Genomic DNA, 13,012 nt, shown 5'->3' with positions numbered 1-13,012 from the left:
CACTTTCTCCTCCCATTCAACAGCAAGTGGGAAAAAGAGGAGGGGGACAGGTCTCTCTGAAAGGTTCAACTTTGCTTTTCTCCCCTACGCCTTCACCAGAAGTCTGTCCATCCCTACACAGACAGACACTTGCAGTAAGCCCGTGTGAGATTAGGAACCGCTGGTGAACGGATGTGCTACTCAGCCTTGCATTTCATTTTCAACCCAAATATGTTAGCAATACTGGGATTTGAAGTTAATGCAACTTAAGTCCTTGCCCATGTGCTTTTCCTGCTGTTGCTTAATTTAGGAGCCATACCAACACTTCACAAAGGAAATCAATGCTCATTAATTATGATCTCACTTTTTAGCTCTCCCATATTTGGTACTCTCTCAAAACCTCTACAGCAGCATGGAAACAAAAATACCATGTTCTAGTATTGGCCATACTACAGAGTATCCAGCATTATCTGCAAGACATCCTGTTTATAATAAACCCTTCCTCTCTGCTTTGAATTACAAACACAAATTTGGTACTAATTTATAGCATAAGATCCTAGATATGCTATTTTATACATATTTATAAATATTACTGGGACATTCCTTATTTCTCCTTCCAAGATATCAATTCCTTTGACAAAATCCCACACCAAAGCCTTCCACTCTGTTCACTCTGGATGAGTGCCTTAACTTTGTTCGTCTGTGCAGACTCCACAGTGATGCTGGAGAGACTGCAAACCTCATGAGTGTCTTTGGAAAGTGGTTCCCCTTGAGTGCTGCAGCCCCTGGTGACACTCCAAACGTAGGCTTGTCTGTCTGGATGCTCTAGAAAAATTGGGAGCTCCTAGCCTGTGACAGAGCAACAAGTGTTAACAACTCCTTGCATTCAGATGAAAGATGCACCAAGGGACAGAGTTCAGAGACACAGGTTCCTGATATCTCTGTTTCAGAAACTCAAGAAAGGACAGTTTCGGGGCTAGCAAGAGTGAGAAGCCACTTTGGCCTGGCTGCTGGAAGACAAGGCTCCAGACAGAGCTAATGTGTGTGGCTAAGGTTTAACCTGCAGTGCTCCACAGAGGCACCTGGGGCTGTGGGCAGAGGTGAGCTTTGCCCTTGTCACTTCAAAGAAGTGGTGTGATGTCACTGAGAAGTTCACTGAGCTTGAGGAATTTCTCCGTAGTCTGGCAAATATCTCCAACAGCCAGCCAGCAAATGATCAAAAGATGATTCCAGAAATTTTGAATTTTTCAAAGTTACAGGAAATGAACTGAAACTAGAGGTTATAGAGTTGTTGGGTAGCCAATATAGTGATTTCTGTGTGTCTGCAGAGAGTTGCTTTAGTAACATTTTTCAAGAGTTTTTAACATCTTCTCCAGCTTTCTCTTTTCTCAATTTGTCTTTAAAAGCTGTGCACCATTTCACTGTTGCTTTTATGGATTTCAGTGTCTTGGGTGTTCTCCCTTTTTCTAACAAGCATGTAAAGATTACTAAAGTAGTCCACTCCAGCTGGAGGAAGATTTGGCTGGATAGCATTGAACACAAATACTAGAGTGGTGGTGCAGGAAGATTGGGGAGCATCCATGTGAGATGCCCCTGGAGTTGGTAGCAGATCTAATATAATAAACTCTTTCCAGTAAGGCCCCTGAATGAACCCCATAGTTCCACTGCTGTGGGAGCACTAAGAATGAGAAATGAGAGACAGGAGGCAGGAAACCCAAGACATGTTACTTCCCTGCCCTTGACTGCCTGTGGGTGATCTGACAGAAGCTACTTAAATTCTCTGTGCATGAAACAACTTTTATCTGTTAAGTGGGAACAACACCAATCACTGAAAGTTGATCCAAGAGATAATTCATGAGGAATTGGTGAATTATAATAACTACAGGCTCTAAGTAATAGAAACATTTTCCAGTGTTCCTGTCATGCTCTCCTCAGCTGTTATGTATTGAAACAAGCTGACATGTTAGTGATCTTGCTGTACCAACCTTGATTCCCTATTTAGTATTTCTTATTTTGTTCCTCTTCTTTTTGCTGTGGTGCCTATGATGATCCTGCAGTTCTGGACCTCTTGTCAGACTTGATAAATAGCTCTACTCTCTTTTACAGCCAACACCAGCAGAAAACCTATTGATTTTTATTTATTCTGATGGTGCTGCAGTAGTCTTGTCATCTCCTATCAGTATGCCAGGGATCCTTTTCTCCATTAAAAAACCATTTAAACAAAACAGAACACAAAAATTAAAGAAGAGAGCACAGCTTAATGTAGCATTGTCCTAAATAACGTGTGGAGTTTGTGTTGAGGCATTTCTTTCAAATAAAGGGAGACATAAAGCAGAACTTGTAATAGCATGGCAGAACAGTGCAGAAAAATCCTCTAGTGTCACTCTCAGGCATGGAGATCTCTCATGTCCCACTAGGACATAAGATCTGACAGTCCACCCATTAAGGTTTCCTTGATTTGCTGTTAGTCTGTGCACATTGGTCAAAGGCATTTTGGGAGTGTCTCTGCAATCTGCTGTTGTTGCTAAACAAAGCAAATGCGCTCACATAAGGTAAAGCAAATCACTAATGTAAAAACTGGTGTAAAATGTGAAATGTGCATAAACTTGAGCCACAGGCCAGTATCTTGTTGAGTTGCTCATTTTGGTAAGTTGTGCCCAAGAGTAGCACAGCTGCACTCTCAAGTGATGGAAACAAATCCTTTCACAAAACATCTTTCTGACACTCTGCTCTTTTTCTGGTTTTATTCAGGGACTTGAAATCTGGAAGAGAAGCAATTCTTGTGTTAGGGATGTATTCCTTCTCCTTTTCCCTCATTTCTGTTTCATAACATTTGTGGGACAAGAGGCCCAACACGACTTCTGCTTGCTGTCTGTGAACAGTCAAGTCTCCATTGTGTCTGCTTACAGTGAATATGATCCAGCCTTCTAGTTTTTAGTTTGGATGCTAATAATGAGGGGAATAATAATACTGAGGAATACTGAGGGCCACATCCAACTAGAGGAATGTGACTCTGATGCCTTTCAATAGTGCAAAGATCCACATGCTCTGTGCATATGCAGAATCAGAAGCTAATTGTTGTTATGTGCCAAACAGCATATTGGCAGGATTTATACAGCAAAGCCCCTGGCATCATGAAAACCCTAACCCCAAATGCTCTTCTTTGGCAGAAAGAAAGAAATTTGGACTCTGGGCTACTCTTGCTATTAGATAACTGTCAGATCAAATATTTACAGGGACCATATTGTTTAGATTTTTCTTCATCCTGTTACTCTCAGCCAATCTGAGCACAAAGCAGCTGGGGTTTATTTACCCACCAAGAACTGAATCTCAGGCAGGTTATGCAGGTTTTATGTTCTCACTGGCAAATCAGAATAAATGGTAAGTAACTGATACCCAAGGCAGTGTAGATCAACATGTCAAGTTTCTATGCTTGGTATAGTTCACCTCCCCTGACACTACTTTATTTTTCTTGACAATCAGACAAAGATTTTGAGGTGTTACGAGACTTAAGAATGTTTCAGTCTGTGGTCTTTGTCGTTTGCAATCTTGCACTAATTTATGTCCCCCAGGGGAATAAAAAACCCAAACCCAACCTAGGATTCCAGATTAGATATCCCCTGTAGCTTTCATATACAAATAATTGTTTTATTGACATGAATCTGTTATTGTCATGCTAACAGTAAATCAAATCCATGTGCCCCCCCTCCCTGTTTTCCTGGTTAGATTTACTAATAGAAGTACCTCATGGCTAGGAACAAATTGCAGCAGTATTTCTAGAGGGTGGTGGAATGTGCAAAGTGCAGAGGTGCTGTGGGATGCCCTGGCCAGACGTACGTGCCCCTGATGTCTCTGCCAGCTGTTGAAAAGTGATAGCAACCAGCTGGCTGGTTACAGATCTGGTGGTGTGATGAAGAATAAGAGAGAAAATAAGGCAATAAAAGGAAAATCTGAAATGATCACCGTCTGTTTCAGAAACATCATACCTGTTAAAAAACTGATTTTCATTTTGTTCTCCTTGGCTGGTTCAGTTCACTGGGGGGGGCTGGACCCAGAGATTATGAAGTATTTCACCTTGATTCAATCTGTTGAACAGAGATGTATTAATTTTGTTGAAGCTGCTTTTGAGAAGAAGCTTGCTGCAGGGGACTTTCTTTGGAAAGCCAAAAGGTGAAGAAGGCTGCCACATAAGTGCGGTGTGCACCTCCCAAAAGTGTAACAGCTACTTTTACCAAACACTAACCTGGCTCCAGAGCTGTCTTGTGAGACTGTAGCAAAGCCCAAATCGACCTGGCTCTGCAATATAATTTCACTCATATAGGCAGGGGACCTTGAGAGCAGCTAGACACATTCTTGAGTCAGCCTTGTGCCTTTGGAAAACATATTGGATGCTCCCGCGTTGGCCTTTTGACTGTGTGCAGTCTTGCCCATGTGTTGAGATGGCACAGTGCCTGTGCACAAAGTGCTGTGCCAGTTTCACAGAGGTGGAAGTGCCAAGCAAAATGGACTTGGCTGGGCAGGCTGCAAAGCTCTCAGAGTGTGCTGCGAGGCTGCAGTAAGTCTTTTTTGGTAACAAGAATGTCAGAGGAGTAGGATAAGTCTGTTCTCGTGTTTGTTGACATCCTTATGCTGAAGGAGGTAGTTCAGGAAGGAAAGGCAAATTTCTGTGTGTACATTGCTGGTGCTTGACATAGTTGTTGAGGCAAGGCCCTGGTATTAAGTTGTAGGCTGGTCTTGGTAGTTTATATGGGAAAGAGCTGCAGGATATAATTCCTTTTGGTTCATGGCTGGATTGCTGCTGCCCCCTTCCTCTTTTCCCCTATTTGGTGTAATCAGGGAAGTGTCTGATTCCTCATATGTAGGAAGCTAAAGAGACAGAAAGTGAGACTTCAATGAGGGTTTGATGTTTGCCTGTGCTGTGGTTTCCATGAAGCCCTAAAGAAGAGACTATTGCACTGCTGGCTACAGCCAAGCTGGGGTTAAGTCTACCTGACCAGCATGTGTCAGTGACTGGAAAGAACCCTTAGATGAATAAATTCACAAAAATGTCCACTTAATGGCACCACCACTTGAGAAAAGCCTTTCCTCGTGCACCAATAGCAGTTTTTCCTTAGCAGCTTGTAGTGTCTTCCAGGGTCACTTTCTAGTTACATGTTAAGTCCTTCAAACGGAGAGATGGCAGGATAGAACTGATGCCAGTGCCTTTACAGGACTTTGGAAAGCATTATTCCTTCTGCCCTGGAGCATTTGGAACCTATATGTGATGTAGTGCAAATAAAGATCATGATAAATCATCGTTTGGAATGATTAAACAGAGAGGGGGATGTTTTTGCCTGATAGGTCTTTGTGTATGTAGCCACAGTGGGGCAAGGACCATTGGTCAGGTAGGTGACACAGCCTCTTGCATTTAGGCCCAGAGCTGAAGAAGGGCATCCCTGTAATGTGTAGGTTTATTTTGAGCAGAAAGTGCCAACATTTCATCTTACCCATGCACAAGTGCCTAACAACACCTGCAGAGGAACCTGCGAGCTCTATCACATTTATCAGATAAAAATAATTAAAAATAATTATTTTTGTTTGGTGTTTTTTTTTTCTTCTTAACATTTTCATGCTTTTTCACAATTCAATGTGTTCCTTTCCAGATGACACCATTGATAAACAAGATTTGTGACACTCTGCTGTGTAACTTGAAAGTCTACGCAGATTCTGGCAAAGCTTTTGATATCCAGAGGTATGTTCAACATGCCAAAAATTAGTAGCAGATTATTAAAAAAAAGGGGAAAAAAAAAATCAATAGCAGCAGTTATTCTGAATTCACACTTACTGTAGAAAAGATTTTTTTTTCCTCCCTCACTTTAAAAAATTGAGATGATGGTTTAATGGAGGGTGTGTCTGATAAAAGCCTTTTCTTCCTGGGACAGTCATTGCATACTTGAAAAGTAATTTTGGTAAAGCATCTAATGTATTTTTGGCAGTTATTTAATGAAGTTTTAACAGCTGGAAGGACAAAGGAAGGCTGCATCAGTCCCTGTCCAGTCTGTTCTTTGCAGGCTGCCAATAATGTACAAACATAAGAATTGGTCTAGTATCAAATACATCTAGTCCATCACTCTTTTGCTTTTTTTTTTTTTTTTTTTTAATATGAGTTTTTTTTGAGCACTGAATCATTCTTACCACATTCTTACCACATTCTTCATCACCCCCTCTCATGGCATGCTAGCTTTTGGGGAAGCAACAGGATCAGTACTCCAAATGAAAATGCACCTTTGATTTATCAAATGACATTTTAATATTTTCCATATTGTATTTTCTCTCATTTGTTATGCATTTAATATCCTATTATCTTTTCTGCTGCTCTTTCATCAAAGGTCTTCACTGAGCTGTTCACAACACTGTCTAGTCCCTTCTCTGAGTAGATGCATTTTCTCTAAGATCCTGGGTAGTAATGCAAATGCATTCTTTATAACAGGCACTGTTTTTGCTTCATTTTGCTTGCATTTCATTTGCTGAGTTGGTCAGTGCCCTCTGAAGTTCATGATTTTCCCAAACTGAAGCAGCACAAATAATATTGTTTCATCAGAAGAAATGGGTATTTAGCCACAATGTATTAATCTTTTTTCAAGGATATGTGCACATACAAATGTGTGTGTGTATGCACTGAGATCTCTCTAATAAACAGCTGAAGAGATGCTATGAAACCTCAAGATACATTACACTAGCCTAATGCTGTGATGAAAATTGACCTTTTCAGTCCTTCCACTCTTTTCCATTTTTCCATTTATCCTTTGAGTGGTCTTTTAGCTATTGATCCATTATAGGGTTTCACCTCTCAAGAGACACTTTGGTAAAGACCCTTTCAAAGTCTTAATGAATGATGTTGACCGTCTCGGAACATGATATTTCCAGTTGTTTTACCATACTACTATTTCAGCAGGTTTGACATATTTATAAATGTGATTCTCATTCCACTGCAGTTTTACAGAATTGCCTTGGGAATGGTTTTTTTTTGGATGAAAAGACCTATCTGCAACCTCCTATGACCTTAATTGTCTTTAGCTGTTTTGTGTTTTGCCAACAACTCAAAATTTAGTTTTTAAGGTTGTTTTATTTTTCAGTACCTTGGAGATGTAGATGATTGAGTACTTCTGAAATTGTTTTATAGCAATGCCCCCCCCTTTTAATATTTTAACTTCGAATGATGTTTTCTATATGTGTGTGTGTGTGTGTGTGTGTGAAAGAGTTGAAGACCAAAAGAAGAGAGTTTTGCATGATTGTTGTTATCTTTTAAATCTTCTCTGATGTGATCAGAATGACAGGTTACAAAGATTGTCGTTTAGAAATACTGATTCACACAGTTACTGAGTCACATAATTCATAGAAATTACTGATTCACATATGCAGGATGTAATGGGCCTGGCTCCTGTTCTTCCCTTCATACATGCTCACTCAGATTAAAACACCAGATTGATATTAGTCTTTCCTAAGGGTCATGGAAGTACAGACATTGCTTATTTCACCACAGATCAGAAGAATCAAATTCCAAGGATATTTTACATTCTCATTCCACCCATCTCAGAACCTAATAGAGCTGCTAAAGCCTACTAGGAAAATAGGGATGGTAAAACAACTGGATTGAGGGTGAGATATGCAGGGAGCCATTTAGTAAATTCTGATGTTTCTAGATCATGGTCCACAGATAATTTGGAGTTCTCAAAGCACTGGCGGCTCCTCTGCAGAGATACAGATTTCACATGGTGTCAGTTTCTCTTGGTTTTGTCCACAGAGTTACATGACAAAGGAGGTATGAAGAAGAAGAAGAAGGAAATCCTTAAGGACCTTAATTTTACCTAAGAACCTCTTGTCTCTGAGAGTTTAGACTGGACTGGAAATAGATGTGATTTTTGCAGTTAAAAATGAGAAAGAAATTATCTCATTTATTAGGATGCATACAAAGAAAATGTTTATGCATTTCTGATGTGTTACATTTGATTTCTAGGTCATAACAAAGTGAATTGTTTTAAATAAAATTTTAGTGGAATTACCGAGCTGTATCAAAATATGTTCACTTCGTAGGTTTGGAAAAAGTGATCATTATCAAGCAGCACCATTTGTCAGATTGATGGAAACATCTCTTCTTGGCAAAGCTCAAATCTGAAAGCAAAAGGAAACTCAGTGGCAAAAATTAATGCTGTGTGATGTTCGTAGAAGCAAGATATTAACGGATATGGGATTTGTAGATAATAATTTATCATTCTTCAATTAAATGCAGGTGTTACAACTGCTTTACCTTGGATGTCGTTGGTAGTGTAGCTTTTGGTACTGAGGTGGATTCTCAGAAGAATCCTGATGATCCTTTTGTTAAGAATTGCAGAACATTCTTTGAAATGTCTTTGTTTAAGCCTCTTCTCATTCTAATCCGTGAGTATAATCTACATTTTTCTACTTTCTTGTGGTAATTTCATACAAGTCATTCTCAAATTGCAAAATTGCTTCATGCTGGAGCCAGAGTAGGAAGTATTGTAGCTGACATTCACAGGCCACTTCTACTCTTGAGATTTCCACCATATGCTCTACAGGTCTTGTCACCATTAATGAAACTCCAGGAACACAATGCTTCTGGTTCCTCTGACAGGAAAGTTTCTGGGTCCTGCAGTTTCTACAGTACTTGTTTTAATACACTTCTCACTAAAACAGAGTAATTGCTCTTTGGGACCTAAGTGTAATGTTTTTGTGCACTTGATTTGCTTAGTAGAGGTTGAAATCCCACCCATTATGAACCTACTGAAGAAAAGAGGTGGAAGAGTATAAACAGATGGTCTAAGTACTCCAAATTCTTTTTTGAACACTGTCCACAGCCTGGTGGATGGCTCTGAAGGATAAAGATCACAAGTGTCCTGAAGAGAATGCATTTATTTTAAATTAATAGATAGGCAATGCAAGAGTGGGGTAAAAAACCATGTTGTTCTAGGGCATGAAAGCTTAGACTTCATGGTGGTGATGATCCTGATAATTCAAGGGCAGTAAGAATCACGGCTGAGGCAGCCACAGCATAATCAAGGCTTGTGAGGTTTTATCATCTTGTTATCTAGACCTGCACACAGTAGTATCAGGTGGCACAGTGGGAAAGTTTTCTGTGCCCATCTGATCCTGCTGGCATTACAGATTGCACCTGTACTCACAGCACATCAACTGTTTCCTTCTGGAGCTGTGTATCCAAATTGCCCTGGGGTTAACATTTAACCTGATTGCAAAATGTGATTTGTAACCAATTTCTTAAGGGACAGAAATGTGCCCCTATACATCTAAGAGCAGTGGGTCTTTCATTAAAGAAAAGTTCCTGTAATGTTTGGAGTTGGATCCCTTGATCCCTCTCTTTCTGCTCTTTCATTAATGTGGTGAGAATTTCCACAGTGTAGTTGCCCTGTTGGCAGGACAGCGTTTTTCCAGTGATTGACTTGTTAGTTTTAAGTTGTTCATAAGTTAATGAGGGGTTTATTAGAATATAAGACTTCACTCAGGTTTCTAGGTTGTGACTATAAAAGTATGGGCTGGAGACCATCCTTTTGATAATATACCACTTCCTAAGTCTGTGGCCTGTTTAGAGAAGCAAATTAAGTAGAATCACACAATAGTGGAAGAGACCTTAAAAAGTCATCTAGTCCAATCCTCTGCAATAAGCAGGGATGTCCTCAACCTGGTCAGTTTGCTTAGAACCCCATCCCTCCTGACCTTGAATGTTCCCAGGGATGGGGCATCCACCACCTCCCTGGGAAAACTCTGCCCCTGTTTTACAAGCTTCATTGTAAAGAACTTCTTCCTTATATCTAATCTGAATTGGCTCTCTTTTCGTTTAAACCCCATAGACTTTGTCTTGTTGTGAGAGGCCCTAAAGAGCCCCATCCTTCATATATTATTGCTGGAGAGCTGTAAACAGGAATGAAAACTACCCAATTTCACATGTTGGTGCCTAAGCCGCTGGGCCAGTTCAAGATCCCCCAATTTCCCTATGTAATTGTCTGGGCAGGTAGGGGATTAATGCTCCCCTTTGTTATAGTGGCTTTGTGACACCAAAAATCTGAACCAAAATCCTGAGGCATCGTGGAAACAAGCTTGGAAGGCATCTGTCTGGAAAGGGAGTCCTGGCCAGCAGGACATCTCCAAAGGGAATCTTCTTTTTCTTCCACCCTCACAGGTTACTAAAGGGAGAGGAAGAGAGGAAAAATCAGTTTTTATAAAAGGAGCACATCCCACTTGATAAGTTTTATAATATTAAGGAAGAGAAAGGGTGACTATTATATGCCCTCACAGTCTGATTCAATGTTTTCTTCTTTGCAATCTCTTACAGTTTCTTTCCCTTTCATAATGATCCCATTGCTACGCATTTTTCCCAACAAGAAACAAAAGGAACTTAATGAATTTTTTATCCAAACCATAAAAAATGCAATTGTCCACAGACACCAGCAAGATGCAGCTCAGGTAAGACTATTTCTGTGATAAATATATGGATAAGCAAATGTTTTCAGGAAAAACTGGAAGTGGCATAAGCCTCTGTTTGAAAAACAAACAATCTCTCTGAACATTCAAAGTGTTTTAGTGAAGAACTGATTAATTTTTAGCTTTGTGTACCATCAGGCAGAATTGTTAACACATTCCAATATTGCTGCTCTTAGTATTTCTCTTCAAGTTAGGATGCAGAAAAGTTGCATCTGGGGTGACTTCTCAGCCCAGTTTCTAGACCCAGAAGGAAGGATTCAGCCTATGGAGTATTTTTCCTGTCCTAAAGTCATGTGTCATGTCTACACTACTTTTCTTCAAGGACCAGAGGGGGAAAAAAGCCCACTGAGTGTTTCAACCCATTCTCTCCCTGAGAACTGAAGCAGGTTTGACAGAGCCCTGTGCCAGTTCCTGCTGCTTTGGAACTTGGGAAAAATCTGAATGTCTGGTTGGAGCAGCCATTGGAGCTGAGATGGCTAAACAGAAAGGTAGTAAATACCACCTGAAATGTGCAAACAAATGGCTGCCCATTGTTAGAAAATCATTTGTTACCTCTTTTTTTGGACATAAGGCACTCTGAGGAGGTTTTTTGTACTTGTTTTTGTCAGTCTTGTTTTATAAAGTATGTGAAGGCATATACAGTCTTGTTTTATAAAGTATGTGAAGGCAAAAACATTAAAGTTTTTCTATTTTTGATCTATGAAACATTTGGACCATAGACCTCTGCTTTGGTTCTGTGATGGAAAAGTTTGTTTTGGACAAAAGAAGAACAAGCATGAAAGGAAATTAAATCCCAAGATTTCTTTTAATTTAATTTTATTTTTCCTTTATTTTCCTCTTTTTCCATTGTTTCATCTCATTTCATTCCTTGACTTGTCATTTCATTCCTTTCATGAAATGAAATCCCAAGATTTCATTTAATTAAATTTTGTTACATTTCATATAATTTCATTTTTAATTTCAGTTTTTAAAATTTCATTTCATTTGATTTCATTCTTTGATTTGGCATGTCATTTCCTTTCACGAAATGAAAGCTCATTTTGTGAAAGGAAAGGAAATCTCAAGATTTCATCTAATTCCATTTTGGTATGCTTCCTTTAATTTCTTTAAATTTAACTTCGTTTCCTTTCAGTTAATTCAATTGAATTTGATTTCATTTAATTCCTTGACTTTTCATTTCATGTTCATTCATGACATGAAATCCCAAGATTTCATTTAATTTCTTTGTTTCATTTAATTTTTTTCATTTTTTAGTTTGTTTTTTTATAAAAATTTCATTTCCCTTTATCCCATGATGTTTCATTTAATCTAATTTTATTATTTTGTTTTTCATTTTGTTTCATGAAATGATATGAAATCTCAAGATTTCATTTCTTTAGGTTTCCTTTCATTTCTTTTCATATTTTTTCATTTAATTTTTTTTGCGTTCCACTTCATTTCCTTTTATTGCATGAAGCTTTACTTCATTTCTTTCCATGGAGGAATATGGATGTGTAGTGAGAAGCAAAGAATATTGGTGAGAATTCCAATTTTGAGGTAACTGAAACAAATTTTTGCAGAACAATTGGCACAAACCACACGCCATCCACATGAAGGATGTTAATATTGAGGTGTAAGAGATGCTTCTTGCCTCTCTGAGATGAAGAGTAATGCTGATGGAGTAACAGCACAGGAGAGACTGGATCCTCCCAACTTATTCTCACAGCTTCACCCCACAGCTGCCACTTTTCAGGATAAAATGGATTTTGGTTTACCCTACATTACTTCCAGGACACATTTAAAAAATTAAATTTATATTCAAATATATTGCTGCTCTTTGACTTTTTCTGCAGTGATGTCTCACTTCTACATTTGTTGCAGTTTATCACTACATGCTGCTTGCTGTTCCTTCAGCCCACCTTCATCAGTCTTTGCTTTTCTTTTCATCTGAAGGATGGTAAGCGCCACTGAGTGGCCACAAACAACTGGTGATTCATAAACAGGGTTCCTGGCCCAGGCTGAGTGCTGCAGGAATATCTTCTGGCGCTGATGATGTGTATAAACTGCTTGCAGGCACCTCATTTCTACTGCATAGGTCCAGTGTGAACTCTTAATGGCTGCAGATGTGGCTGTAGGTATGGACAGCTTTAAATCAAAGATTCATTCCAACAGGGTCTGCATGGAAAGTCTGTTCTGTGTATGAATTATGAAAGGATAAAAGGGACAATGAAACAACCTAATGTGGAGTAAAAGTGGTTGCTGTGTAAGCTGTTATTAATGAAATGCAGAGTGTTTCACTGATGGGGTTCATCATGGGCTAAACCCTTTGCTGTGCTAGAGCTGGTCACTCCCTTAAACAAGGGACAGCACAGAAAAAAGCAAGATTGTAGTGACAAGATCAGGAGGCAGAAATCTGCATAATGCAGCCTGTTTGCAGGCTCCAGAGGGTGATGGGCCAGAGGCTTAAGGATCTATTGGGAGGTGCTGTGAGAGATGACACATGGCAGTAGCTGCCCAACACCAGGACAATGTGGGGGAAAGTGCAAGGTCTGTGTTTGCC

The 13,012-nt window shown here is 39.5% G+C and overlaps 1 protein-coding gene across 5 annotated transcripts in view; it reads left to right on the top strand.

The window, feature by feature from the left end:
* TBXAS1 (thromboxane A synthase 1) overlaps nucleotides 1-13,012 on the top strand; it is a 238,185-nt gene that overhangs the window by 139,084 nt on the left and 86,089 nt on the right. For all 5 annotated transcript variants that reach the window (XM_063154015.1, XM_063154016.1, XM_063154017.1 and 2 more), the window contains 3 exons: nucleotides 5,622-5,710; nucleotides 8,249-8,397; nucleotides 10,325-10,455. In XM_063154015.1, the coding sequence (XP_063010085.1) occupies nucleotides 5,622-5,710; nucleotides 8,249-8,397; nucleotides 10,325-10,455 (369 nt within the window). The remainder of the gene's footprint in view (nucleotides 1-5,621; nucleotides 5,711-8,248; nucleotides 8,398-10,324; nucleotides 10,456-13,012) is intronic.

This window comes from Melospiza melodia, chromosome 4 (genome assembly GCF_035770615.1).
Source record: "Melospiza melodia melodia isolate bMelMel2 chromosome 4, bMelMel2.pri, whole genome shotgun sequence".
NCBI classification, from domain to species: domain Eukaryota; kingdom Metazoa; phylum Chordata; class Aves; order Passeriformes; family Passerellidae; genus Melospiza; species Melospiza melodia.
This window is presented reverse-complemented; position numbering and strand designations above follow the sequence as displayed.